General features: G+C 45.8%; 1 protein-coding gene across 1 annotated transcript in view; it reads right to left on the reverse strand.

Moving 5' to 3' along the window:
• ATP10A (ATPase phospholipid transporting 10A (putative)) overlaps positions 1 to 26,671 on the reverse strand; it is a 111,476-nt gene extending 84,805 nt beyond the window's left edge. The window contains exon 1 of the mRNA XM_084512153.1: positions 25,958 to 26,671. Within this exon, the coding sequence (XP_084368279.1) occupies positions 25,958 to 26,406 (449 nt within the window). The 5' untranslated portion in view covers positions 26,407 to 26,671. The remainder of the gene's footprint in view (positions 1 to 25,957) is intronic.
• Positions 26,672 to 27,463: the final 792 nt, after the last annotated feature.

Genomic DNA, 27,463 nt, shown 5'->3' on the forward strand with positions numbered 1-27,463 from the left:
CCACGTATGAAGGCCACTGTATATGTCTTTGCAGGGAGGAATAGCTCTGTAAATAAAAGTACTGATCATATTGCGTTATTATTGGACAGTATTTAGCCAATTTTGTATTAAAAATATTTCAAAAAATAGTTTATGAGAAACTCTGGAGTTTATGGAAAGATGTGGGCTATTACAGTGGTTTCTTAACTGAAGTGACAATGACGAGATGTGAGCCTGGGTTTTGTCCCCACTGTAACAGGGGACTACACAGCTATACTTCAAACTCTCACATTTTTATTTTTTTTCCATAAGTTTGAAAAAGAGTTGGGTAATATTAGTTTCAAAATCTGCATTTTCATATTAAGCTCCAGAATGAACAACGACGACAACAAATCACATGCCTCTCAAAGAGCTACGTGCCAAAATTCCCACCGATCACAACTGTGGATTTTTGGCTGGCCTGTCTGACTATAAACAGTTACAGAAAAACACCTTTAGGGACGTAAATCTAAATGCAATTACCTTTCCAAAACCTTGTAAGTATGAGAAAAAAGAGAGTATGCAAGAGTCTGACCATGAAAGGTTTTTGGAAGTGTTACTTTTAATGGTATCAGGTGCAAAAAGCGGTGCAGTACGGCTTATAAATTACTTGAAGGGCTGTTGACATAAGTTAATAATAAAATGACAGCGTAAGGAGCAGTGAGAGGTAGTCCCAGAGGAGCGCTTGATTAACTCCAGTTTCAGTCACCATCAAAGCTAATGATCTGTAGGCAGTTGGATGCACGACGGCAAACCAGGCACACCACGTACATACAGAACAGGACCTACCGAGGTAAGTTATTTCATACCTGCTTTATTACAAAGGCACAGCTATATTAGAAAAAAAAAAAAGATGTTTTTTTATTAGCAGAAGCCTGTATTCAAGTCAGTTTGTAAGACAGCTCCTTATTTCAGAGAGAGGATCTTACTTGGGTGCTTGTGGAAGAGACACGAGGTACTTAGGTTAAATACAAGACTTCTGATCACTGTCAGCAGCACTGCGGAGCTCCCCTTCTGAACACCCAATGGAAATTATGTGTAACAAAAAGAAATGAAGCGAGCTACTGAACACAACACATAAGCACGGGGTTGTAGAGTGTGGGTGGAAGAAGGTTGTGATATCCTCTGGTCAAGACACGGGTCTAGATGACACAGAGATTAGGACCTGAGAACACACCGAAGCACATGTCCTGCTCATGCTAGTAGTGGGTTTGGATGGCAATGCTATCTTGAAAGGCAACAGTTGAGGGTCAGCACAACTTGTAGACAAACACAGAGATGATCCCATCATCTGTCAGGGACTTCTACTCCTCTTACCGCTCTGCAGCTTGAAACACTGCCAGGGACCTCAGCAGTGGAACGAAAGGGATGAGAATCTGGGCAGAGTTCAGAGAACAAAAACATGGAAAGGGCTTTATGAGGAAATATAAAAATAACTAGGTTGTACAGTGCATTCAGATCTGCAGAGACGCGATAAACTTACAAATACTGCAAGCTGTTATGTGAAAGAGGGAAAGCATATTTAGCATGGCACAAAGGGGCACAGACAGAAGCAGAGGAAAGAAAGCCCACCAAGTGTTTTACGTCTGGGCAGCATTTACACCAACACAGACTATGGGACTCCTGGAAACCCAAGCAGCACTACACCCACCCATGTTAACAGAACATTGTACCCGTATTTTATTCCCACTCCAGTGTGGGAAAGGCTTGATAACCTCCTGGCTCACCCCAAGCAGTGACCCAGCACAGGCGGTGGTACTTTGTGATTTCCTGGCCGTGTTCTAGGAAGGTATTGCAACAGCTTCTCCTGTTCTCAGTACTGCTGGGCCAAGGGGAATGGTTACTGTCTCTAGCTCACCACAGACTACTCACCAGTGCTTTCCTGTAATAGGTGACTGATGGCTCCGATTGCTGGCACAACTGCTGGTGTGGCTGCTTTTTAGGTCAGGTCAGTTAAAACAAAACAAAACAGAACAAAACCCACTACCACCAAAAATAACCCACAACAACACAGCCTTGAATCCCCATCTTACAAATGTTGAGGCTAATCTGGATCATTTTGACTGAAGTGAGCTAGGAAGTGAGGCAGCAGTTAAGCTGAGCAACTGAGGAGGTGGAAGAGGGTCCTGGGGGTAACCGCATCTGCAGTGCTCAGCTGCTGCTAGCACAGGATGTGTAACCACACTGCTTGCTGTCCCCGGCTCTGTTTCAGAGAGGATGCTTCTGCTCTTTCTCTAAGCATCTTCAAGTCCTCTCAGCTGAGTAAGCACCGCAGCTGACAATAATTGTGGTGGCCTGTCCACTGCCCACTAAGCTAGGACCGTAACTATTAGACACTATCAGCAAACACGAAATGTCCTTACCATTACTAGACTGGACAGGACGCACACGAAAAGATCACCCTCGACTAAGAAACTCTGCTATGTTTCTAATCTCCTGCCTCCTCCAGTATTTTCCCTTAATCAAGGATGAAATGGGGAAAACAAAAACAACCTCCCTGACCCCTTCACACTTTCCAAGACTTGTTTTTCTGGGGGCATGCTTGGCAAGTAGCTTAAAAACAAGGCATTGAACGGAACTGCTGAGTGAAGGTGTCTGTCATGGACAAGCCTCCTGTGAAATTGCTGGTATAAACCCAAACCTGACCGGGGTGCCTCCCACTAGAGCTGCCGTCTCTGAGAGCTGTGACCTTTCAGCCATCCAGCTTTGCTCCTAATGCGCTGCAATACCTTCACAATGATCTGTTAGGAGGATAAATGAGTTTAATGAGTAGTTCCATTCTGGGAGGCAGCCCCTGCCAGTATATTCTGGGTTGTGCGGTTCATTTCTTAAACTATAATAATCCCCAGGAAAAAAGAAGGACAATTCTTGGCTGTAGGGTGGATACAGAAAGGTGGTTTTCCTAAATAATAAATTAGGTCAGTCTTTAAATAAGTCATCTCCTTCTCCCTGGATAAATATTTACTCCTTCCAAACTAATATTAGGTTTATGTGTCTCCCAACAACTTTGTTCTGCTCTGTTTTTCATTAGAAGCTCTGGAGTCAGCCATGACAGAAATCTACCAGATAGCTTCAGGGGATTAAAAAAAAAAAAACACCAAAAGAACAAAAAAAACCCTACCCTTGGGCTTCCAGTTTTCAACAGAACCGCCCGTTGTTAACTTAACAGCTAGGCACAGCACACACTTACTCAAAGAAATTTCCCCAACAAAAATAACCACTGGAACAAACTATAAACAAGAGCAAGTGTATCCATACAGAACCTACCACTGGAAACAAGGGGTTGGCATCTTCAAAAAAAAAACAACAAACAGATAATTTATAAGAAATTGAAAATTAGAGAGGGCTTTTCCTTCTAAAGCCCAGGGCTCCGAACAGCCGGTGTGTCAAGGGCAGCGAAAGCATTTTCAGAAGCTTGCTGTTTTGCTGTTTTAAAACAACTTTGTTTCAAACTGCTATTCCCTAATGACTTTAGAACTTAAAAAAGTGTTTTCGTCCAGAATGAAGAATACCTTCAAGCTTTTCAGAGATCAAATTTTGGCAATAAAAGAACATTTTGTGTTCATTAAAAAGCTTTTGTTTCCACTTCCAGCTTTTAAAATGATCTCAAGGTAAATCAAAGAAAAATTCCTTTCCGTCTAGCTCTGCTTGGTTTTCTTGGCCTCTGAAACAAAGCCCAGAGAGTGGCTCCAATGCTTCCATGCGAGCAAACACGATGGGGAGAGAATGGTAATAAAATCAGGAGGGAAACCCTTGGATAAGATCAGGTAGGTATAAAACTGGCCATGAAAAACTAAGGCTGGAAAGAATGTGGCTTCTAAGGATCACAGAAAGCTCAACTTGGGCATCCTCCTTGTAGCAGCGGCTGGAGCAACAGCGCAGCTACCTTCAGGCCAGGCCATGAGGTGAGCTGGGGCAGGGCAACCAAACCAGACCCATCTCAGCTCCTCAGTAAGGGAAAGAGTTGGTGAAAACAAAGACACTGAGACCCCAGTGAACTCTGTGCAGACCTGTGCACTGACACAGTAAGCCCTGGCACCTTTGTCGTTCCTAAGCAAGTGCCCTCAGTTTGATGTCGGAGAAGCATCTGGCCATCCGAAAGCATGCTGCCATACGGTCAGATAAGAGAGGCCACAGGAACTGAGCCCTGGGCATCATCGTAATTCACAGCTCCCCATCTAAAGAAGGATCTATCGACCACCAGAGGAATGGGGAGTTGATATCTCGCCCTTTAACTTTATGACAAAGAAGAGAATATCCTAATCTCTGTATATTCCTTCCTAACGTTGGCAGACAGAAGAGTGAACAGGCCTAGGAGCCCAAATCTCACAAGCAGCAAAAGCCAAACACCAGAAACCTACGTCAGGTTAAGCTCTCAGCTGTTTGTGACAAGGATTTCAAACATAGGGTCTCTTGGTCTGGACCAAGTACAAAGCTCCACTTGTTTATCCTTTCTGCCACACTGTGTATGCTTAAACCGAAGCAGAACAATCAGCTTGAGGAAACATTCCCGAAAGAAAATAAATGGGTTTAATTTTTTTTTTATTATTCAAAAAAAGGGGAGAAAAACAAACACCAAATTTCAAGTATACGCCCGAGAAGTTTTTTTCCAAGAACACTTGCATTTGTTATTAGATCAGTAAGTATGCTTTGCTGGCCACATCAAAGCTCTTTAATTTATCTGTGATCAATCTGGGGTAAGCTTGTAAGAAAATATCTTTTTTTTTTTTCCTCATCATCTAAAAAGAATAAGCAGGAAAAAAATATCCTAGACATCAAACTAATCAACTTACACGTGTTTTTTCATCTCTAACAGCTCCTTAAAAGCGATTTTTGAGAACAAAGCAGTCTGCTTTAAAGAGACTTACAATGAGAAATATTTGCCATTTTTTTCCTTTCAGGAAAGTCCCAGTGCTTTCTCCCAAACTCACTGAAGTCGCTGAGCTTTTTTGCAGTTATTTCCGTGTGCTCTGGAACAGGGCTCTGATACAATCAGATTTCTGCCAGCAAAAGGCTCTGAAGTAACCCCTAGGCTCCTCTGCTGGGATCGATGGGAGCGGGTTTGAGTCTCACAGTGTGCATAATATCTCACACAATGTCTGACACTGTGGATTTCTCCCCATATCAGTAGCTGACTTGCAGGAAAACTGAAGGCGAAATGTAGTCCTCAGCGAGCAGTGAAAAACAGAATACCGGGCTAAAGTAATAAAGCAACGTGTGATCTGTGCCCTGAAAATATGACATTGGTTAGTTTTATTTTCTTCAACAGTCCACATTCCCTCTGATTCTTCCATTTTTACCATGCAAAGAGACTAATTTTGCATCCATTACAAGTAATGGGACTTGTGCTGTTGATTCAAAGTGGGAGAAGACCCCAGATCCTTTCAGTGCTATTCATCATCTGGGTTATCAAGGATTAACATTTAACTAAAGGTCTTTGCTTGGCAAGCTGAATAGATAATGTAAAACTGTGTAGGAGGAAAATCTAACCGAATCTTGAGTTTGTGATGTATCCTGAAAAAGAAGGATAATACTGGGGTTTTGTACCATGGGTCAATTAAATAAATTAGCAAAGAGAAGGGTTGGGAAGTTATTTGATCAAAACTTGTTCACAGCCACTCAGGGCACAGCTTTCTGAGAAAGGTGATAAGGTGAGGAAGACAAGTTTCACTGGCTCAGAACTGGATCTAAACAAAGATCAGATGGAAAATAACATGCAAATTCTCCACCGTAGCACAGGGAAGATGTCAAAAGGGATGTGAGGGATGCGGTGGTTTCCATTCAGATTCAATTCAATCTATCAGACAAGACTTTCCGCACCAAACACCAACTTAATGCACAAAGAAATTGCTTAAAGTGTTTGCTTCCTGTGCCATAAAGACAACACAATTATCAGACAACAATCATTTTCATGCCATTAACTCTAATCTATTTTCCATGGTTCAACACCTTTAAAGTTATTTGTCTTTGACCAAACCACAAGTTATTGTACCTGGAGTGTCCATCAATGCTAGCCTAGCAGCACTGTGCCCAAGCACAGATGTCCTGAAACTCCATGTGAATGCCCTTCCTCTTCCTAGTGACAAATTAGAAAGGGGAGGCTGTTAATTTGCAGAACATCTTTTAAAAATCTGCTTCCTTGCACCTTTATTTGCCCTCTTAATTAGGAATGCAGAAGTGAAATTAGGCATTTGTAGGTTGTGATTCTTAAAATTACTGGGATGCCTCTGTAGTCTGAAAGGTTAGAGAAGCCTTCTTTCAAAACACCTGCCGTGTTATTACTGGAAATAGTGCTTTCTCTACAGCGATTCACACCCTAATCACTTCCCATCTGAGGAATGTCTGCCTATCACTGTTATTCCTCAAAAGCTATAATGAGATTGAAGCACAGTGTGAAACAAAACTTTTACAGATAGCTGGAACACTTCCATTTTCTGTTTGTTTGGCACCTTTTTTTTGTTGTTGTTTGTTTTCCCAAGAGAAAGAAGCTAAATATTCTTTGGAGGAAAGAGGCTCTCTGTTCCATTCAGAAAAGATGAGCAAGGATCCCTTTATTTGAGGCATTATCTACCTACTGTACAGCCCTCCTTAAAGAACACATGCAACTCAGCTCTTCCTACAAATCTACTCGGTTTGTATTTATAGAATAAATTTATGTCTTCTCTCCCTGAAGAAATACCCCAAATTGCTTTTGTTCATCATTGCGTGGCCTAGAAGTAAACAAGGGGGAGACAGCAGAAAGTGTGATAACAGAATGATTGAGCACGTTTTTAAAGGAAAGTGCACTAAATTACATTTTGTCCACTTGGTATGTTTGTAACCTTCCAAAATAGCACAAAACGGTGCTGAGGCAGCAACTTAGCTGAGATGGATCAGAAGAGCTCAACTGGATAGGTTCAAATAAGGAGATGTCTCAGAGCCTTCAGAGTGTGAGGCTTCAGTCCCAAACACTTCACTAAATTTACCATTTCACTTCGCATAATTGACAGCAGAGATCTTTGAGGTTCAGATTATTTTTTACACGCAAGCACTTTCTAGTGAGGTACAGATGCAGCATTTTTAAGCCTACTCACAATAAGCTTGTTTTTACCTTTCACAGAACCTACAGGTACACCCGCCCGCATCTCCTCGGATTTGTAAATGCAGGTGGAAAACTACCGCTGGGTGCATTTCAGGAGAAAATGTCCACACAGGCAGACTGTCAGAGTCAGGGAAGGTAACACTCCAACACTCCCGTGTCCTAGCATTTGCCCCCATACCTGGACTGCTATAGCCCAAAGCTATTCTACATGCCTGGCAGGAAAGATCTCCTCCATTTCCTCACCTTTATTTATTTATTTATTTTTTAAATTTCAGCAGAATTTGACAAAGTTAAAATCTTGTTCCTCTGTCTCATTTTTCTGTTGTTTTTTTTTTTTTTTTTTTTTTTTTTTTTTGTTGTTGTTTGTTTATTTGTTTTTGTTTTTTTTTTGTTTCTTCCAGCTAGTGAAGAACAAAACAAATGGAAAAAAAAATGCAAGCTTGGATAGGTTCAAGAAGGTGTGTCACTACCACCAACAGGATCTAGAAAAATTCATACTGGATGTAAAATTTCCATTTCTTCACAAAACAACATACTCCTATCAGCTCTAACCCTTAGCAATGTCTCTTTCCCCTCCTTATATAGGGGAAATCCCCTCCATATATCGAAGGGAAAAGCAGAACATCTGTATTTCTCAGAACAGCCTAGTGTTTACAAAATGATTGTAGAGGTACAGAAGACGGGATAAACAATGGGCTGACACTTAAAAATACCTAACATTTTCAGATATTCCCCCATTTCATGGAGGATTCCATTTTGTAGAGATCTCAATGGGGCTGAAAATGAAAGAGTGTTTAAAATGCCTGAATATTTGATAGGGGAATGCTTCCTGCAGCAGCATCAAAGTCTTTCCCAGAAAGATGTCAGAGCTCTTTATACATTTCAATTTCTTAATTATGGATGTCCAAAAGTAGCATTTTGGTGCCCCACTTTATTTAAGAATAACCAAGTACCATGTAGGGAACACGGAAGAAGATCTCCCAAGCCCTTTTTCTGAAGGATAATGTCTTTGTTCTGGCAGTGGATCCAAGAGGACTTGGTATGCCCCCAGCCGTGTGTCATGTTGGTTGGAAAGGAGGCAGGCGATGGAGGCAGGAGGGCACCATGGGCTGGAAACTACGGTGACATTAGAGGGCTGCTGTGGCATTGAGCTCGCAGGGGCTGGGAAAGCCTAGTTCTTGGCTTCTGGCTTGCTGCGAGGTTTCCTAACTTCAGTCACACTTGTCAGAAAAAAAATCCCTCTGCTGACAAATGAAGCATGACAATTTTTAGAAAAACCAGTGCATGCACTGACAAAATCATGGGAGTTTTGATAAAATAGGCCTACAGCAGAGCACGGGATTTGGTGCTGTGAGAGCTGCTTTGGAGGCCGCCTGTCCTTGGCTTGTGAGAAGCAACTGAAGAGCAGTAACTAAAACTGGCTCAAAAGCTCTGATGTCCTCTAAAACTCTGTAACATTTAAGCTAAAAGTCTTAACAGAGTCTGCCAACACATCCACCCATACCCTCCTGATAAGCTGTTTTCATTTCACCTGATGTCAGCTGCCCAGAAGTGAGGGACCTCGCCTGGGCTCCTTGCCTTCTGCAAATGGGAAAGGAGAGAAGGGACTTGCGCTGGGTGGTTCTTCAGAGAGAACATCCTTCACAGAGGATGTCTGGGACAAACAGCTCGCTGGAGATGGCAGTCCTGCCCAGGCTCTGCAGAGAGAGGTGGAACCGCATGCCCGACATCCAAAATGCTGAAGTGAAGCAGGACAAAACTCATGCTGCTCTAGATGGCTTCAGAGAAAAACAGGCAACTTCAGCAGCTTAAATAAAGTTTGGCTGGTAGATACTGAATATAATTATTGCCTTGCTCTTGCCCCTTCTGGGATCCCAGTTTTCCCTCTGATGGGTTGTTCATGTCGAAGTCCCTTACCCTGCTGCACAGGCCAGTCCTACAGAAGGTCAGGGAGCGCAGACCTGGGCCTAATGCTCCCCTCACTCCGCAGTTTCTCCTCCAAACAAGTTTTCCAAGGACACACACCTCTGTTTTACTGTGATGGCAGATGAGATCCTAACATCTCAACGTTTGCAGAGCTCATTACCTATAGTAAAACCCCACGAGACTGCTGTCTGAGTGAGGTTTCTCACTTTCTGAAATATTTTCAGAATAAACCTGCTAGAGACAGTTTCATTACTACCTTTTTTTTTTTTTTTTTTTCTGCTTTGAAGCCTTTTTTAATTCGACCTTTGGAACAAATATTTCACAGGATTATTTGATTATTTGTAGCTAAGGAACACAATGGAGAAGTTGGAATATTCTCTCTTTCTACCCGCAATTTGTACATTTTTGTCCTGCGTTGTTTCTTCCTTCCCGATTCTTCCACGTCTACCAACTGGCAATGGTCATCGTGCAGGAACATTTTTTCAGAAGAGGCATTTCTGAAAGTGGTTATTTCTGCACATGGCACCTCCAAACACGCCCGTCTCTTCTGGGGGCACTTCACACTGCTTGTTTAAAATCTTTTTTCAAGTTCAGAGTTTCCCTGAGAATGCTGGGACAAGTAATTCTAAGCCATTTACCACTGTAGTGTTGGGACTGATCGAGTCCTTATGGATAGTAAATACAGATTTCTTATCGCTGGGACTGCAGGTTTTTTTCCTAACTTGTCTTTCACTCCATTTAAACCGATTTTGAAATCAGTTTAACACAAAAACCCCAAAAAACAAAACCAAAAACCACCAAGCTTTTCCACATAAACTAGCTCCTTTGAAAATCCCTGACATAAGAAAATCAAGATGCTGTACTCCAATTGTTTCAGGGGAAATTAAATCATAACAAAGACCTCTTTGAAATGTCCCAGTTCAAACCTCAAAACCCCTGTGAAATAAATCACGCCATTCCTATTTGATAGGCACTTTGTAGCACAAAAGGATAACGTAACTTGCTCACGACCTCATCCAAGACCCCGGTGGAGATCTCCCGAGTCCCAGTAACTGTGGTTAAAATTCAGTGCTATCCTCTTTCCCAAAATGCCTGAAGGCCTTTCAGTAATTCAAAAAAAAAAAAAAAAGAAACAAGACCAAACAGGAAAACAAACAAACAAATAAATAAATAAGTAAGGTGGGGAGGAGGTGGGCACAGCTCAAGCATAAGGGTATTTAGCAGTGCTCTGGATGAACAGGATGGATACTGAAGCCATCTTCAGTCCCTGATACCCCTATAGCCCTGGGTTGTGAAGGAAATGGCTTGCCTTGGGACAGGTGGCTTTCCCTCAGAGGTGATCTTGCTGCAGGAAGAGCTCATGTGCTAGTGAAGCAAAATTATAGCCTGTCACAATATAGAAAACTGTCCGTCATAAAAAGAAACTGATGGCTGGATGTAAATCAAAACCATCACAGAGCCCCGGTCTCCTCCTGGGGGTAATTTCAAGGCCCAGGCTCTAAGCACTAACATTTTTCTGGCATTAGAGGTCAGAACCACATTTGCCTTTTGTCCTACTTTTTAATTTATCTTAACATTGGTGTTATCCAAGAAGTCCTTCAAATAATCAAATTTTCTCCATTTTTCTCTAAATGTCTCCCCCATAACCGACTAGCACTAACTAAAATGCCATCATTTTGTAGATCTTGCAGAAACAATGTTTTGTTCACAGCAGCTGGCAAGAAGCATTCTTTTTTGAAAACATGTGAGCAGAAAAAAAAAAAAAAAGCCTCAAGAATGCCGGTGCAAAAATAACTTGTTTTGGCAAGTTCAAGTATTTTATGCATGTATATCTGCAAGGTGTTGGTAGCAAAACTAATTTCTACTTCAACCTAAACACTGTAGAAAAATAACCAAAACAAAACATAAAACCTCCAAACACCAATATGTGCCAAGTGGGAAAAAAAACACATTGGTAGAACAAAAATATTTACTTCCCAGCATCTAAAATTATTATGGGCATCAGAGAACAGTTAAGGCAAATGTCTTTTAAAAAACCCAAAAAAACACTGAAGTGTTATTTTAATATCTTCAAACAGAAGGAGACAAAGCCAGTGCTACTGATCCATGAAGCCTGGCTCTGTTCTTACCTCTCCTAGCAGGCTGGGCTTTGTCAGCCACCAGCCATCTCCGTGCCTGCAGAGCTCACAGCACAACTTCAGAAGTAAAGCACTTCTCTTGGGAATGTAAAAAGTAGCACCAAATGTTGGAGCTGGCCGGAGCATAACTCCAGGTCATTTCAGGTAAAAAGACCGGATTTCAACTTTCTCGGCTACCGCGTGTTGCCCGCTTTCAGTGCCATGGAAATACTGTGATTATTTTGGCCATCGGCTTCTGGAGTCTTCAGAGGCCTGTGGAAAAAGACCTACCCCTGCTTTTGTAATGGTTACCCACTAGGTGGTCAAGTTTTTGGAGGTTTCTTGATATCTGCACAGCTACACGAAACAGACAACGGTCCCAGCATACAAGCTGCTAACTTGGTAGGTGTGAACTCGCACCTTCTCTTGACAAGAGAGCAGAACTGTCATCTTGGCTCTGAGAAAGGAAAATAATTAGGTTTGGATTATTTCCTTGTATTTTCTAGCAGTTTCCTGAGTGACCTTAGACGTATGCCTTAATCCTTTTCGTCTCCAGTTTTCTTTCTCCTTGTATTTCTAACCCGTTGTAAAGCAAATCGACTGTTTACAAAATGCCCTCTGCACACTTACAGAGAAACAAGACTGAGTCCACTCACAGAGGTTTTAAGACCTATTAAACTGCCAGTCGTCTTTTTAATACTTTCCCAGTTCAAAGACTCAATGTTTTATGGTGCTACCTACAACTGTGGACAATTTAACCTCACCATTTTTTCATGACCAGGATACGTATGAAAACCAGATTCACAGACACCTCTAAGGTGCAAAATAAGCCTGAACTCGGAGATATCTGAGCAAAGTCCTGTACAGACATCAGGATGAAAGTCCTATATTCTCGTCTGGGAGCACCATGTGCCTCACACAGACTAACAAACCCTGCTGAGTGGCTCTGGTAGGATCTGGATAACGCTGTGCTCTGCCCATGGACACACAGCGGCCTGCTTCAGTGGCAACACACGCCTCATAAATGAGACCCATAAATGGCAGCATAAATGTCCTTCTGAGCTCTCCACACAAACTGACATGGATAAAACTCGCTACAGGGACAGACGTGGGCACACATCGAGTATGAAAGTCAGAAGATTAAGTAGGGAGTCCCAGTACCTCACCCTGTGGACATCAGGTTGAGTAAGGGAAGGTCCCCAGCCAGCTGGGTTTCTGAGGCCCAGGGAGTTTTGTCCAGAAGTAGGCAGGCCGCTTCACTGTGAGGAGATATGTGCCATGTGAGAAGACAGTGGAGCTTTTTGGAGGTATTTTAATTTTCACTTTTTAGGCCTTTAAAGCAAGCACACGGCCTGTCCCTTTGCTAGTTAACTTTCTTCCTGTTCCCTCCCAGACGATCCCTCCCAACACTACTGCTAGATGCTTACAGCCCAGCTCTTGCTAGGAACATTAAAACCAGAAGTTTGGGTCTGAAAAGTCTTTAAAAAACAATTTAGTGTTATTTAGTATTTATAATATTATACTACATAATTCTACAAAAATTATTTATGACTATTTAAAAATATTTTAATAACCGCTTACGGTCATTAGCAGTTTTTATTTACACTTGCTTTCTATTACCACTTAGCCTTTTTTTTGTAAAATTGGATTTAAATGTTCTTGCAAAATTCTGATTCTGCTGTGTCTGACTTGCCATAATGATCTTATTTTAGAAAGCCAGGGGAAAAATCATGGCTCAAAGAGAGTTCTCCTGCTGACTTCAAGCAGGGTAAACATTACTCTGGAACATGAGCTGCCTAAGCTGCTGCAGCACACGCTCTTTTCTTGAAGCTTTGCAAACCTTGTTGTGATTTCTTCTTAAGCATTCAAAAGCAGCTCTTTGAGTTCACTGAAGTTCTCTGTAAAAATGGGTTCAGGTGACAGAAATAAGGTAGAAGGATAACAATATGCAGTCGTACTTGTTAACATCTGCTGAATCTCTTAAGCTTATATCCGTCAAGCTTACATCCGTCTTGTTTAGGTTGCTTTTCAACTGCGGATTACGAATCTTCTGCTAATCTGATCTGTGCTGACATGGTAAATCACACCTATGCCATTATACACAGGTTTTTCAAAAAAAACAGCAACAACAACCTTTTACCAGGATTCTATTTTTTTTTACAAATTAATAAATTATTTCCTCAGCCAAAATCACACAGGAAACAGTGCTGTGTTAACTGCCAGTAACAAGAATTAGGGTTTACCTGCCACTTGGTCACACTTACACTGAAATGACCCCTGAAAATAAAGCTATGCAATTTGTATCTCTGTCTATTGAAAATGTGCATGGGCTTGTTTCAGTCTAAGTATTTTTTACACTTGCAGTGTACAAAATGGAGCAGGGTGCAGGGCCCCATAGCCTACCAGCTGCGCCCCATCCCCAAACAGAAAACTTTGTCGTGAACTTGCTGTGTTTGAGCAAGTAAGCGCTGCTAAGAGGTAGCACAGCAGCAAGGGCCCACCTTGCTTCCAGAGCAGCGAGCACCTACCTCTGCATGGTGATCTGGAGGTATTTGGACATACCTGCTGGGACAGACCTGCTTCATATTGAATGTGTGCAGTATAAAGACACTTTTTCACACACTTTTACATACTTTTTACAGCTGTGAGTTTGAAGGACTGGCACTCAGGTAAGCAGTTGCCTAGGAAATCAACCTGAAAACAAAGCAAATCCTCTTTTTTCCAAGCTTTGCATATTATTTGATTTGTACATGGCCAAAAAGATGAACAGACTAAGTTTTCTAAATACATGGCTCATATTTTCCCACTGTGAACTGCATACCTTAAAGCTCCCAACGTAAATATGTACTGGTGTGTGGCACCTGAAAAAAAGTTAGAGGGAAAACACTGACTGGGGACCCTGCCTCGTGCTGGCAGCATCTCCATACCGTATGTGACCTCAAGGAAACCAGCTGCCGTGGCACCGAGTTAGAACTGGTCAGTTAACAAAAACAGGTCAGAAAAGTGCAAGACGCGTAGGAGGAGATGTCTCACGGAAGTGCTGGACGTCTGGTTGTATACCTAGTAACTGAAAAGGAAGAACACTGCTCTCAAATGATCAGCAGTAGGGTCTGAGTTTAATCTGAATGCTGCTTGGCTACCTGGGCAATGCACCGTTGGCCTTAGCCACTTGTGTGGATGTCGCTGTAGATCTAAACCTTCTTTCAGGGGTGAAAAGTAAAGAATACAGACCGCATTTTTTCTTAAGACTTTTTGGCAGGGTGCAGCACTACCAACGCAGGCATACTTTCTGTAAAAGTGGACGGTGGTTAAAATAAATAAATAAATAAAAACAAACAAAACAAAACAAAAATATTTCCCAGAAGCTGCTAGATAGGAGAGCTTAAGGGAATGTTATTATGACTAAAAGGCTGGATTGGCTGCACAGAACAGCTGCTGCCAGTGATAAAGCATAAAGGTTAAACAACTGGGGACAAGCCTGCCAGATGTAAAATGGAAAGCTTCCAACTTAGGAGCAGCAGAGGAAGGACATGAATTAATATGCCATGACAAAATAAGCATTATAAAAATCCTCCAAGCCAAACCAAATGCCACTGAAAATAAACTCAGAAACTCTCCTCCTTCTCTTTTGCTCCCTGCATTCCAAGGAGGATTGAATTTAGAATAACCATGGGGAATTTGAGAGAAATCTTACACTGAAATGCTGAACATAAGCTTTAAAAGGTAGAGACGCTGTATGAGCTTAGGAGACACTATTGCTGTCTTTATCATGGTAGATTCTTCACTCTTATATTCAGTACTTATGTATGAAAAGGAATCACCTTTTTGGACTTATTTTTTTTCATGAGTTTTATTTTCAGTGGGATTGGTAGTGATCAGACAGATTCTTAGCCAGTTTTGTAAAATAACTGATAGATTGAAAATAACTGGTAGCTTCTACTTGGCTTATTAACTAGAGAAAAATAAAAACCGATTCAACTACTGAACACTTGACAAATACACAAAGCCCGCTGGTTGTTGACTTTTCATCATGACTACATTTCAGCGCTAGGTTTGTGAGCCCTATGCATAGTGCTACCCCGTCAGGCTGAAGATCCTACACCACAAGGCTCTGTGGCAGCTGGCCTTACAGGTACACACGTATTTTTCCAGCAGCTATTTTGCTGTTAATACATCAAGCTTATTACACAGTGCAGTAGGACTTAAAAAATGGAGTCTACTCTGGCAGTCCCCAAATTGAGGGGGTATCATGGATTGCTCAGTCCGTGGCAAGGGCTGTGACAGACTTCAAATTGGGCTCCTGGAAAATGGTGCTGCAGATTAGACAGCAGCACCACTAGACTGATAGTCAGCTCAGCCCTGGCGCAGATTTCTGTTGAACATGCATTTTGGAAAGCTCCCACAGGGTCTGACAGAAATAGGAGCTCCCACACATAACCCTGATGCTCTCACCAAAAGCAGAGGGGGGAAGGAACTGCACTGGAAATGAATGAGAGACATATGTAAGAAAAACCTGATAGGAGACAGACATTTAAACCTGAATGAACGGGAAGAGCAGACGTCAAATACTGCAATCAAGTGAACAGAACTTAGGACTTTCAGTACAGCAAACAGTGGCTTGACTTCTTCTGGTGCTGCACCTTTTGTATGGCTATACAGTGTGTCTGCATGTGCTTAGGGACAGGCACTGCAACTGCACCACAGAAACTGACAACCAAGGGTAGGTTGGTGATACTCAGAATTAGCAGGGAACTTTCACCACTGATCCCTCTGATACTGTCCCTCACCACTCAGCATTATCCCTAGCAGATTTTAACATCTCATCCTGCCAGACATCAAGCATAAGCCAAATAACAGCCATATGTGGTATTTGCGAGATACCTGACAGTGATGCCTCTTGTAACAGCCACATGTATGTCAAACACACGCCCTCTGCATCAGCTTGAAAAGACATTTTAGTTGACTTTGCATTTAGGTGCATCCAGACAAACAGCAGAAAGCCTAAGTAGGAACCTCCTACCTTCTGTTTCAACACTCCCCCCCCAAAAGCTGCATCTGAGGTTAAAGAGCAAATCGCATCCCAAAATACCAAGATTCCTCACATTACGTGGGCTGCCTGAAAAACGCCTCAGAAATGCAAATGTCTTCAGTTAGTCAAATGGGAAAATTATTTATTGGTCGCAACTCATCTCTTACATTGTTTCTCAGCGTTGAGATAAACTATATAAACTATATAAACATAACTCTCAAGTATGAACAACATGTTAATGGCTAATGCTGAAGGCAAAATGTGTCAGGAGATAAAGGGTAGGTACTGAGTTATTGCCTTCACCTGACAGGTGAACATACTTGTGTCTACAACTCTCAGTACGGAAGTCTTAAATAAATTATGAAATACAAGCAGTAGGGCAGGCATTTCTTCTACAGCCCCCAAACCGTATGGAGCATTGACAGGAATTCTAATCTATCCTCTCTGAGTTTACAAATGGGATTCACCTTGCCCAAATTCAGCAGGCCATCTAGTCAGGCTTCACCTGTGTCATCACTAGAGAGGTACGGACCTCCTGATTCAAACTCTGCTACGGAAAGTGTCTCCAACAAGCTGGAAGGATTTCCTCACCCTGCCCTGAAGTGCTTAATGCTCTCCGTTGGTTGTGGCAGAAGTTTAGATGACTTGGTCAGATCGGACACCTAACTCTAAGCTGAAATAAACCTCTCCTCTTGTCCTGGCAAGAACCTGACAGACTGCTTCAGGAAATGCCCCTGCCAGGTCAGAGAGCACCTAACTAGCACGTGAGAAGGTTTCCTGACAGCTACCATCAGTGGAAGCCAATTACTGGCATATGCAGAAGAGGTAAAACAGGAATCAACCCGTCTATCAGGAGGACAGGGATTCCAAGCACTTCTGATAAAATCTGAACATGGGACAGCCAAAGAAGGAAGATCCAAATGCTCTCAATAAAAATAATAAATCTATTTGTTCAGTAAGCTGTGTAAGACCACACTTCTACTTCACAGCTCTGCAGGTGTACAGCAATGGGAAGCTGACAGTGGGAACACAGGAATTTGAAAAGGGAAGAAAATGAAACTGCAGAAAACATCTAAACCCCCAAATGTAAGTGGGAGCATCCACAAAAAGAATGCACCACACTTGCAACATCAGACTTAGGGGGATTATATTGGATTTCTTATAATTTACTTTTGCCCCAAACAGGTATCTCTTTCTAATGCATTTATTGAATCTCCTGCATTTGTAAAGGTTTGGCTGCTAAATCAGCCTGCTAAAATTTGTCCACTGGCATCCCCTCTGAGGTACCTCACTCGGTGCCTGCACTTTGTGAGATCCCAAGCATGCTCACTGCTGCATTTAGGTGACTACTCTTCAGCACTCTGCATGTTGGCCTCAGTATTTCGGGAGATTTCACAACTTGTCCAAGCACTTGTTGGTGAACAAACAAAATCAGCTAACATAGCCAAAATAGGCACGTCCAGGTTGTTATTCATGGGAACCTGCCAAGGGGAGGCGAGAAGGCGAATGCACAGAGGGCAAGCATGTAGGTGTATGGCTGCACGGTCCAGGAGAAGTCTAGCAAGCACAAGGCAGAATACAAAGATAAAGAGCTGTTATTACAAATGCTGTTACTTTGTGATGGACTGTCTCTTCTAAAGAACACAACTAAAGCCAGCCAAAACTACAGAAGTACCAAATATTCTGCAATAGCCTTTACACTTTCTGGTTACTATAATGGCAGCAGAGACATATCCAAACTGGAGTGCAGCTGTCAGTCAAACATTTAAATTCTTTCTTGAAGTAGGTCAGTATTTCCAGACAACCAGAACATAAAACAAGTGACCTCTATGCCTATTACAATAAATCTCCAGCAGAGTCTGGGCTTATAAAATAACTGAGGATGATGCAAATGTTGGTTCCTGCATGGGAGAGACTGGCCTACTTGCCACACCACTCCAGAGAAATTGTGGTCAGAAATGAACAAAATTGTAATCAAATAGAGATGGCAGATGTTTCCCACCCCCTAAAATCATAGAATCATAGAATGGCTTGGGTTGGAAGGGACCTTAAAGATCATCTAGTTCCAATCCCCCTGCCATAGGCAGGGATGCCACTCACTAGATCAGGTTTGCCAGGGCCCCATCCAGCCTGGCCTTGAGCACCTCCAGGGATGGGGCATCCACAGCTTCTCTGGGCAGCCTGTGCCAGGGCATCACCACCCTCTGAGTGAAGAAAATGCATGCCTTGCCTGTGCAAGACTGTCCTCGCACCATACACCATGGCCTTAAGGATGTAGGCTGACCACAGCTGAGATTTTCACCCGTAATACTCTGGAGAAAATGAAACATTGCCCCTGTTGGAGCACAGGACTAGACAGCGTGCCAGCTCGTAAGCCTCTGCAGTCCCCAGGGCAGAGCACAGCACTCGCCGGGTAGCTCGCCGTTTGCTGTGTAGCTGTATCCTAGAAACGGTGAAAAGAAAGCAAGCTGTTCCTCTCAGCTGACATCCTGCACGCACTGAAAACTCTTAGCTTGAAACCCCCTCATTCCCACTTCCTGGACATGCAGCAAAGATTAAACCAGCTCATTCAGAAATGTGCGGGTCCTCTTCCTCTAACTAAATCTGAGGATGGCTTTATCAAATCTTCCAGTTCAAAGACGTATCTTGTGTCTGTACGCAGCCTGGGCTGAGCTTCGTATTAAGCCTACTCAAGCTCCCGGTACAGGATGTCACTCTCACGCTCTTTCTGCCTCCCCTCTCCTCCACGACACCACAAGCGGTATCTCAGGAAGAGCTACGAGCTGTGTCTTTCACACCTCTGCGTTGCGGCTGCCTTTTGGGTGTGGGTCAGTGTCTGTGCTTGACATACACCAGAGGAAGCGGCTGCCTGGATCTACGTGAGGTACCAGGAAGAGGGCAGTGTCTGAGCCCCACGTTGGCTCCTTGCTTTGTCATCGTGCCACTCACTGAAATTCTCTCTCCCTTGCCCTGTGCATGGACTCTGGCTGCCATCCTTCCCCTCCCCGTGTCCCTGAGGGCCAGGGTCAGGCAGGGCGTACTGCAGCAGGGCTCACCTCGTGTTTCTGCTGCGGATCTCTTCTAGGTACAGGCACGACCGGCCGCCAGCATAGTTGTGCCGGTGCCAGCTCCCGAGCACAATCGCCGAGGCCGAGGGCGAGCTGTGGAAATGGGTTCGCCTCTGCAGCTGTGCGAAGTGAAACAAAGCGTTCTGCTTTTCGTGGGCTTTATTGCTCTCAATACATGTGGTTGCTAAAACCGCACCTGCACAGCGTAAAGCCTGAAAACCGGGCACAAGCCTGAGGCCGTGCGTTTGGCTGGCCAGCTGCAGTGCCCTCACTCTGCGTATACACGACAGCTCCAGCAAAAGGGCTGCTCTCGGGCACAGCAATGACACCGCAAGTGCGCAGAGTGCTGGGCTATGAGGCATGGCACCCAGACGGCACCTGCTGCTGTGTCGAGGCCGACAGCCTGCCCACCCACCTGGCAGGGCTGCATAAGCCTGGATGGGGCTGCCCAGCGGCAGGGGGCCTCGTCCTTCCTCTCTTTTCATCTTCCTTATCAGCCAACGTCAGTCAGTCCCCTGACACTCCCATAGTAAAATCACAGAATATCCCGAGCTGGAAGGGGCCCACAAAGATCATTCAGCCCAACTCTTGGCTCCACAAAGGACCACCCAAAAATCAGACCATGTGTCTGAGAGCAGTGTCCAAACACTTGAACTCTGTCAGGCTCGGTGCCGTGCCCACTGCCCTGGGCAGCCTGTCCCAGTGCCCGAGCACCCTCTGGGTGCAGACCCTTTCCCTAACCCCCAGCCTGACCCTGCCCTGTCCCAGCTCCATGCCATCCCCTCGGGTCCTGTCGCTGTCCCCAGAGAGCAGAGCTCAGCGCCTGCCCCTTCGCTCCCCTCGTGAGGGAGCTGCAGGCCGCCATGAGGCCTCCCCTCAGCCTGCTCTGCTCGGGGCTGAGCAAACCAAGGGGCCTCAGTTTTTGCCTCATACAGTCTCTTTGGAAAGACACTTCGACAAAATCTTCTTCCAGCCACCTCTAGCAGTAGGCACCACCTCAAGCTGACACGACACATGAGAGCAAGCAGATCTGCACACAAGGTGGCCACCTGTACGTGTGGGCTGCAGCCTGCTTCACGTGAGCTATGGTGTGTCTACAGAGCATGGCATGGTTCTGCACAAATTAATCTGGGGGCATCGCTGGGTCTTTCAGTCAAGATTACCAGTGTCTTCTCTGGCAGTTAGCCAGAAGCGTGTGGAACAGCCTGCAACTGCTCTCAGGACATCCTCTGCAAACTGAAGAGCTTATTAATAAGAAGCAAGCATTCGCCTTTTCAAGTAGTGAAACTCAGGCATCTGGAAAATGTGCCCTCCGCTGAACGGCAAATAAACCGCATACACAGAGTGAGATGGGCACGGGGGTTCTCCTGTGCACCACAGCTGGCTGCATCTCGGCAAACTGGCACAGGCTGCCCTTGCTAACAGAAGAAACTCCACTGCACAATCAAAGTACTTCATTCGTCTAACAGAAAAGCCTCTGCTACGTCTCTCAGGGAGTTTACTCACTGCCAGCCTGGCCCAAAGCGAAGCTGAGGACAAAGGCACAGTGAGACAAACAGCGCAGCACCTCTCCAAAAGTGGAGGAGGGAACACTGGCTTCTCTGACACAGATTCAGACCACTACTTTCTGCTTTCAGCTTTCTGTGCATGAAGCTCACTCACAGAGGAAACTGAGTAATCCCAGGTAGTTTCCTTCTGAATCACATCTAGTGACATTTGCTTTCTGGAGGGGATGAGACAAGTGTATTTCTTCTGGAGAGAAATGTCAGACCCTGCCTGCAGTACCCAGGACACAAAGGTACTCTGGTCTATTCGGGTAGTGTGGGAGATGATCACAACCCACCCCCCCAGAGGCTGGCGTTGCCAGGAAAATGTGTGAGACCCAAGAACTGGAGTGGCTGCACATCGAGTCCTCGTGTGGTTGCTTCAGAGGCCATGAGTGGCACCAGCAGTGCCCTTGTGAGGCTTCAGTGACACAGCTCTATCTTTTTTCCCTTGGGCTGGAATTGCTTTCACTGGCGGGCTGACAGAGGGGAGGAAGAAGGAAGCATATTTTGGAAATTGTGTGAAACAAGTTGCCCACATCAGGCTCTCTTTTCTCCTCCTCTTGAGTTCTGCAGAAGGAAATTAACATTTAATGTAAACCAGCTTGCTTTGATAGCTGCCTCAGTGCCCCATTAAACATTTTCCACACCTCGGGGGAGACAAATGCCAGGTCATAAATTCCAATTTGTCATGGATTTTCTAAGTCACAGGTTGACAGAAGAAGCAGTTATCACTCTCTGATCAGTATGCAGACACCATTACAGTCTTTCACAATACTCTTCAATGGACACAGCAAGAATTAGAGAGTAGATTTAAAAAGCAAAGCCCTTCGGTTTTGAACATAAGGCTCCCAGAAAAACGTTAGAAGAGATTATTTCACCAACACAGCACTTAGTCAGTAACAAAATGTAATTCCCTGCTGGATGAGCGCCATTATTTGTTGTGATTGTAGTTATCACTGTTCATCTCCTATTTACATACCATGCAAATATATACCATACTTTGTAACAGCACACCCAAAGCAAAGCCCCTGCTTAGAAGAGTTTTAACACTTTGGCTCCAGTGACAAATTTAGTTCTACCAAATAGTTAAGAGCAGCAGTAATGTGCGCATCCTGGAATTATCTGGAGTGAGCATTTACATGCAACTGCAAAGAAAAAAACACCCTTTTGTCCTCCAAGATCAAGATAATAACCTAGAAATGTAACAAACCAAAGATTTCACTGCAAGGTTGCAAATTTGTCATCTCCAGTCATCGACCTCCATCCCTGGGTCATGGAAATGAGGAAGAGGAACAAAGAGATGATAACTAAGGTGATCACCGAGTTGCAACGGTCATGCACGCAAAACAATATTCTGCTCTGTGCTCTAATGCCTTTGTAACTTCCCTCCATTTAAACCAACTACGCAAGAGTTTCTGCACTCTTCTGGGATCCAGCCTTTTTAGCCTGAGGACCTGCACTGAATCTAAATTCTAGGTGACCTGTGCAACTGTCCTCCTAAAGAGCGTCCTCTGTCGTCTCAACGGGACAGGTGCCTTGAAAGGCTTCCAGGGAGAGGCCCTATTGCCTCCTCTTGGCTAAGAAACCTTCCCTCTTTGCCTATCAAACCTGCATGCTCTAACAGGCGCACCTGCAAAATCCATCACGCAGCAGCTCAAGCGTGCAGTTCTCCAGTGTTTCATTCCATGACATATGCTGCCAGTTCAAAATCAACAGCTTCTTTCAATTTATTTGAAGAACTGGGTCTTTTCCCTGTCCGCCAGCCGACTCTAGAAAGCAACAGCTTTTGAGGGACTCTCCGAAACATCCAGAATTTCTACATGAAAGCTGTCTCCTCCTCCTGCAAAAGCAAGCTGCATCTCCGGCTTTTTACTTGAGGTTGCATCATCCTTTGCTGTTCTATCGTCTGATAAGTTTTGCCAACTCTGAGCCACTGACTCATTGATTCGGCAGTGGTTGTACGCGAACGGGTCATCTGAGTCCATGCCGCTGGGACGGCGGGAGGAAGGAGGCCTCGCCTGCACACCAGCTGTTAAGCAGCCAGCGCAGCAGGAGAGCAGCATTTCAACCCCCGAGTTCAGATTACTGACACCACCAGACCGTGTGGGCTGTTCCAGGGAACCTGGCCGTGGGCGCTGCCCTCGTGCTGCTGGAGCCTCTTCCTAGCGAGCTGGCATAGAGGACACACGGCAGAACATACGTGATCTGACATGAAACTTCACGTAGCTGCTAAACATTACCCAAGACTGAGGGCTTTTCTCTGCAAAAGGCCCTGTTTCAAGCTGCTGATTGCAGCTTGTCACTTGCTGTTGGCCGTGTTTGAGCGCTGCTGCTGGTGTTTGAAGTGGTTCTCTCAGTGGGGTGGGTGGGTGGCTGGAATGGGGGGCCCAGGACAGCGTGAAGGACCAACCTGGCACTCACACACATCCCATCTTACAGATCTATGGGCAGCAAGAGAAGGGTCTCTGCTCCCTGGTAGCCGCATGGGACTGCAGCTGTGTCCATCAACCTGCCCTACTTACAGAAGCACCCATACTGAGGGCAGCATCTGCATCGAGGTCAGCTCCACTGTCACCACAAGGAAGAGACAATCAGTCTGGCTCGGTCAAAAGGTAGCAGAACTGATAAAGTGATCAGCATGAAACGGATGTGGAGAGAAAAGCTGTCACATATTGCTTCTTCACGTGGCACCTATACCTCAGCATTTTTCCAGAAACAAAGAGTCTGAGGAAACAAAGAAACAGTCACATCCAATTCCTTGTGCTTCTCCTAGCACGACACCTTTTGGAGAAAGCAGCTTTTCTGAACCCATGCCCAGCAACTTCCACGACCTTGATACCTTGATACCGCTCAACCTTGGTTCCTGTTTCCCACTTCAGCTCCAGACGTCACGCACGTTACCAAGAATCTTTGTTTGTATCTGCAAAACCAGCAAGTTTCTCGTCCCATCTCACCCACTGGGGCTGGAGGACATTTTAAAAAGTGATTTTGTGATGTTGAAATTAAGGACAGAAAAAGAAGAAAAAGTGTGTAAATAAAGGCATATAAACAAATCATTGTAGCTACCTGTTTTGTTTTTCCTTTTCAATTGCAGGAGTGGAGCTTTTCCTAAGGACTGCCTAAGGGTAGAAATAGTCAAGCTGCTATCAGGAACTAGGCTTCTGCAGACAGCTGTAAGGAAGCATCACCCATCCCCGCTCCTAGCCAGAAAGCTCTATTTGAACAGCTGTCAGAGTTCCTCAGCTTCCACACTCACTGCCCTGCAGGGCTCAGGCCCAAATGCACCTTTCTTGCAAGTGCAGAGACTACTCAAACTATTCCCAAATTAATCCATACAAGCGCCACTCAAAAGTAATCCGACTTCTGCAGCAAAAGAAACAATTCTCAATTTTACTCTGGCACAATATAAGCACTACAAAGGGCAACGCACTTAGCTGGGACACCCAAAATGGTACAAGTGATACCAAGACCAAAGGGACACCTTTTCTCATCATCGCATCCACCTTTTCAGCAGCAGAGAGGGGTATGGAAAATTGCAGGGGGATAAACTTTCCGGAATTAACATTCCAGTACTGGTATTCATTAGTATCTTGAACAGTTTCTGCAACAGGTACTTCTTGCTTTTCAACCTCGGAGACACAGCAGCTTATTTCTAACCTGGTTTTATTTGGTGGGGGCCATCCACGTTAGTACTATTTTATTTTTGTGCAAGCATAGTCCCTTACTGGCCCTCCTGCCACTCATTTCCTTCAACTCCAGAAGCATTTGCAGAGTTAAGGATGGCTACAAGCAAGCAAAGCACTGGGCAGAGCCCTGGGCTAGCAATGCCCACGTACGTGATGTGGCTGGGTTATATTCATTTTAGTTTACAGAAAGAAGCCTGTTTTATTTGTGTTCCCAGGCATGCATGTCTAGTGGCAGGGGAATATCCCAGGGTGAGATTTCTTGTGTGATATGAGTTTGTAAAATAACAAACTGAGCCCACTGCATGTTGAAACTGCAAGCTATTCAGAGTTCTTTTTAGCATTTTATTTTTTTTCACACGCCTTTCTTGAAATAGGAGAGCTGTTCCCTGCCTTCATGCTTACGTCAGCCCAGAGGACCCCTCCCAGACAGCTTGTGGAATAGGAGCTAAAGCTTCTTGGCACGTGTTTCTATTCTGTTAGATCTACACATCAGAATGAGACACGAAACCTACACTCTTGGAAACTATGTTCTTCTCGCAATCCCCCAAAAAATCTTGGCCTGAGCTGCTATGAGGTGCCTACCTAGCACGGAGAGGAAAACAAAACTAAAGTTTTCTAAAGATGGATTTTTTTACACATGAATGTTAATGCAAAAGACATTTCAGTCTGACTTGTGGATAACAAGGACGTGGTCTAAACCTGGCACTCAGATCATTAAAAACAACGAGAAAAGTCTGAAGGATATAAATGATCTAGCGCTCCAACCACAACCTTTGGGAGATGGCAAGGTCTCGGGGAATGATGACACTTGGGACGATTCACTCAGAAGTACACGTTCAGTGAAGGGACAGCCTCGCATTCTCCAGAAATGCGGACGCAGGTCAGGCTCACCAATTCATGACACGAAACCTCACACTCCTAGCTCAAACGCAGAAGCCTCCGGCCTCTACCCCCAGCACAGCAAAGATTTATTAGTAGATTACTTCAAGGGTGTCTCACAGTACTTAAACCAAATGAACGCCTGAAACTACACACCAGTGTAACTGGCCGCTCACACTGGGAAGTATTCGCACAAGGGCTTGTGGATCGAGCAACACTTGCGACGCTGCTGTCCCTCTGTGATGCATGGTCCCTCCTCTAAAACTTAAAACACTACTTAGTAACTACTGTAGGTCCAGTTACGTGGATCTACACTTAACTGTCGCTTACTCATAGATCTATAACGTGCTGTGGAGGTCCCACTGATCGGAGTGAATCCGCTCTCATCCAAAGGTACCGGGCTTTAGGCACACCTGCAGCTCTGAGGAAAGAGACGGGAGATGCCAACTCCAAGGACAACCGAGAGCTTCTTTGCGCTCGGTGTGGACACGAAACCCCTCGGGGGCAGATGTCCTCGCTGCCATGTGCCCACACATCCCCTAGCCCACGTCCCATGCACCCAGCAGCCCGCCCGCAGCGCTCCCCATCCCCGGCGCCCAGCCTGACCTGCTGTACACCAGGCACTCCATGTGGTTGATCTCCTTGTCGGAGAGGTAGCGGCTGTAGTCCTCCCACAGGTCCTTGATGGCCGTGACCGCCAGGATGAAGAGCACGGGGGCCAGGGCCAGCTCCGGCTGGAAGGCGTTGACGGCCGGCGCGAAGTTGAGCAGCGCGATGAAGACGAAGTAGACGTTGGCCAGGCGGTGGAACTGCTCGAAGAGGTTCTTGGGCAGGAAGGAGAGGGCCGTGTACTTGGTGGTCTTGAGGCGGTTGCTGGCCAGCGAGGTCCTCTTGGGCTTCTCCGCCTCGGCCTCGGGCAGCAGCAGCAAGTTGGAGCGCACCAGCCGCGTCTGGCTCTCCTTCCTCCTCCGCCGCCGCCTCCTCTTCCTCTGCCTCTCCTTCCCCTCCGGCCGCACCTGGGGCGCTCCCTCGCCTCCTGCAGCGCCCTGGGACATCTCTGCCTCCCTCCGGGCTCCAAAAAAAAAACGCCGGAGGCAGCGCGGGCAGCTCCCCTCCCCGAGGCACAGCCGCCCGCCCCGCCGCCCTAAGTTATCATCCTCAGCCGCTCGCCACGGCTCTCGCTTTCCTCTTCCCCTCCGGGGGGGAGGGAGGAGGGCTCTTGCAAACCCTCTCCCAACTGCTCCGCTTGGCCCCCGCTCGTTTTCTCCTCCTCCTCCTCCCCTCCTCGGCCGGGGAGGGGACGTGGGCAGGCGGCGAGCCGAGCCCTCCTCCCGCGGGCCTCGCCCCGGCACAACGCCGGAGCCGGCCCGGGGCACTGGGGCGGGGAGAGGTGGGGGGGCGGGGGACACCCTTCGGCATGGTGGGGCCGCTTCTGTACGCCCCCAAGCAGCGAGAGGACGGGGAGGGAGCCGGGGAAGGACCCGGGGGTGCTGCTGGTGGTGGCGGTGGGGAGGACCCCGGCGCCCACGCCACGGGGGAGCTCGGAGCGAGAGCGGCGCTTCCGCGGCCACACGGCCCCGGGGGAGCCGCCACGCCTCGCCCCGGGGCTGCCGCTTGCCCGGGGAAGCGGAGCCCCCCCCAGCACTCACACACACACACACACACACGCACACAGCCCTGGGTGCAAGGCGGCGGATGCCACGTTATCTGCCGCCTTCGACTTTCCGTGACACGGCGGGGAGGTGTGGGTTGAGAGAAAGAAAAAATATTTCCACTCAAGTGCTCGTCCCATGCCACGAGCACCGCGGGCAGGCGCCATCAGTGAGTGAGCCCACAGCTCCCTGCTCCAGCGCCACGGTATCGCCCTGAAGACACGTGGCAGGGCCCCAAAATACTGTGGGAATAATGAACTGGGGTTGTTTAGTCTGGAGGCTCAGGGGAGACCTCATTGCTCTCTACAGCTACCTGAAAGGAAGATGTGTGGAGCTGGGGATAACTAGTCATAGAGCTAGAGGGAATGGCCTCAAGTTGTGCCAGGGGAGGTTCAGGCTGGCAATGAGGAGACATTTCTGCTCAGAAGGAGCAGTCAGGCACTGGGACGGGTTGCCCAGG

The sequence above is a fragment of the Aythya ferina genome, assembly GCF_964211825.1.
Source record: "Aythya ferina genome assembly, chromosome: 1".
NCBI lineage: Eukaryota > Metazoa > Chordata > Aves > Anseriformes > Anatidae > Aythya > Aythya ferina.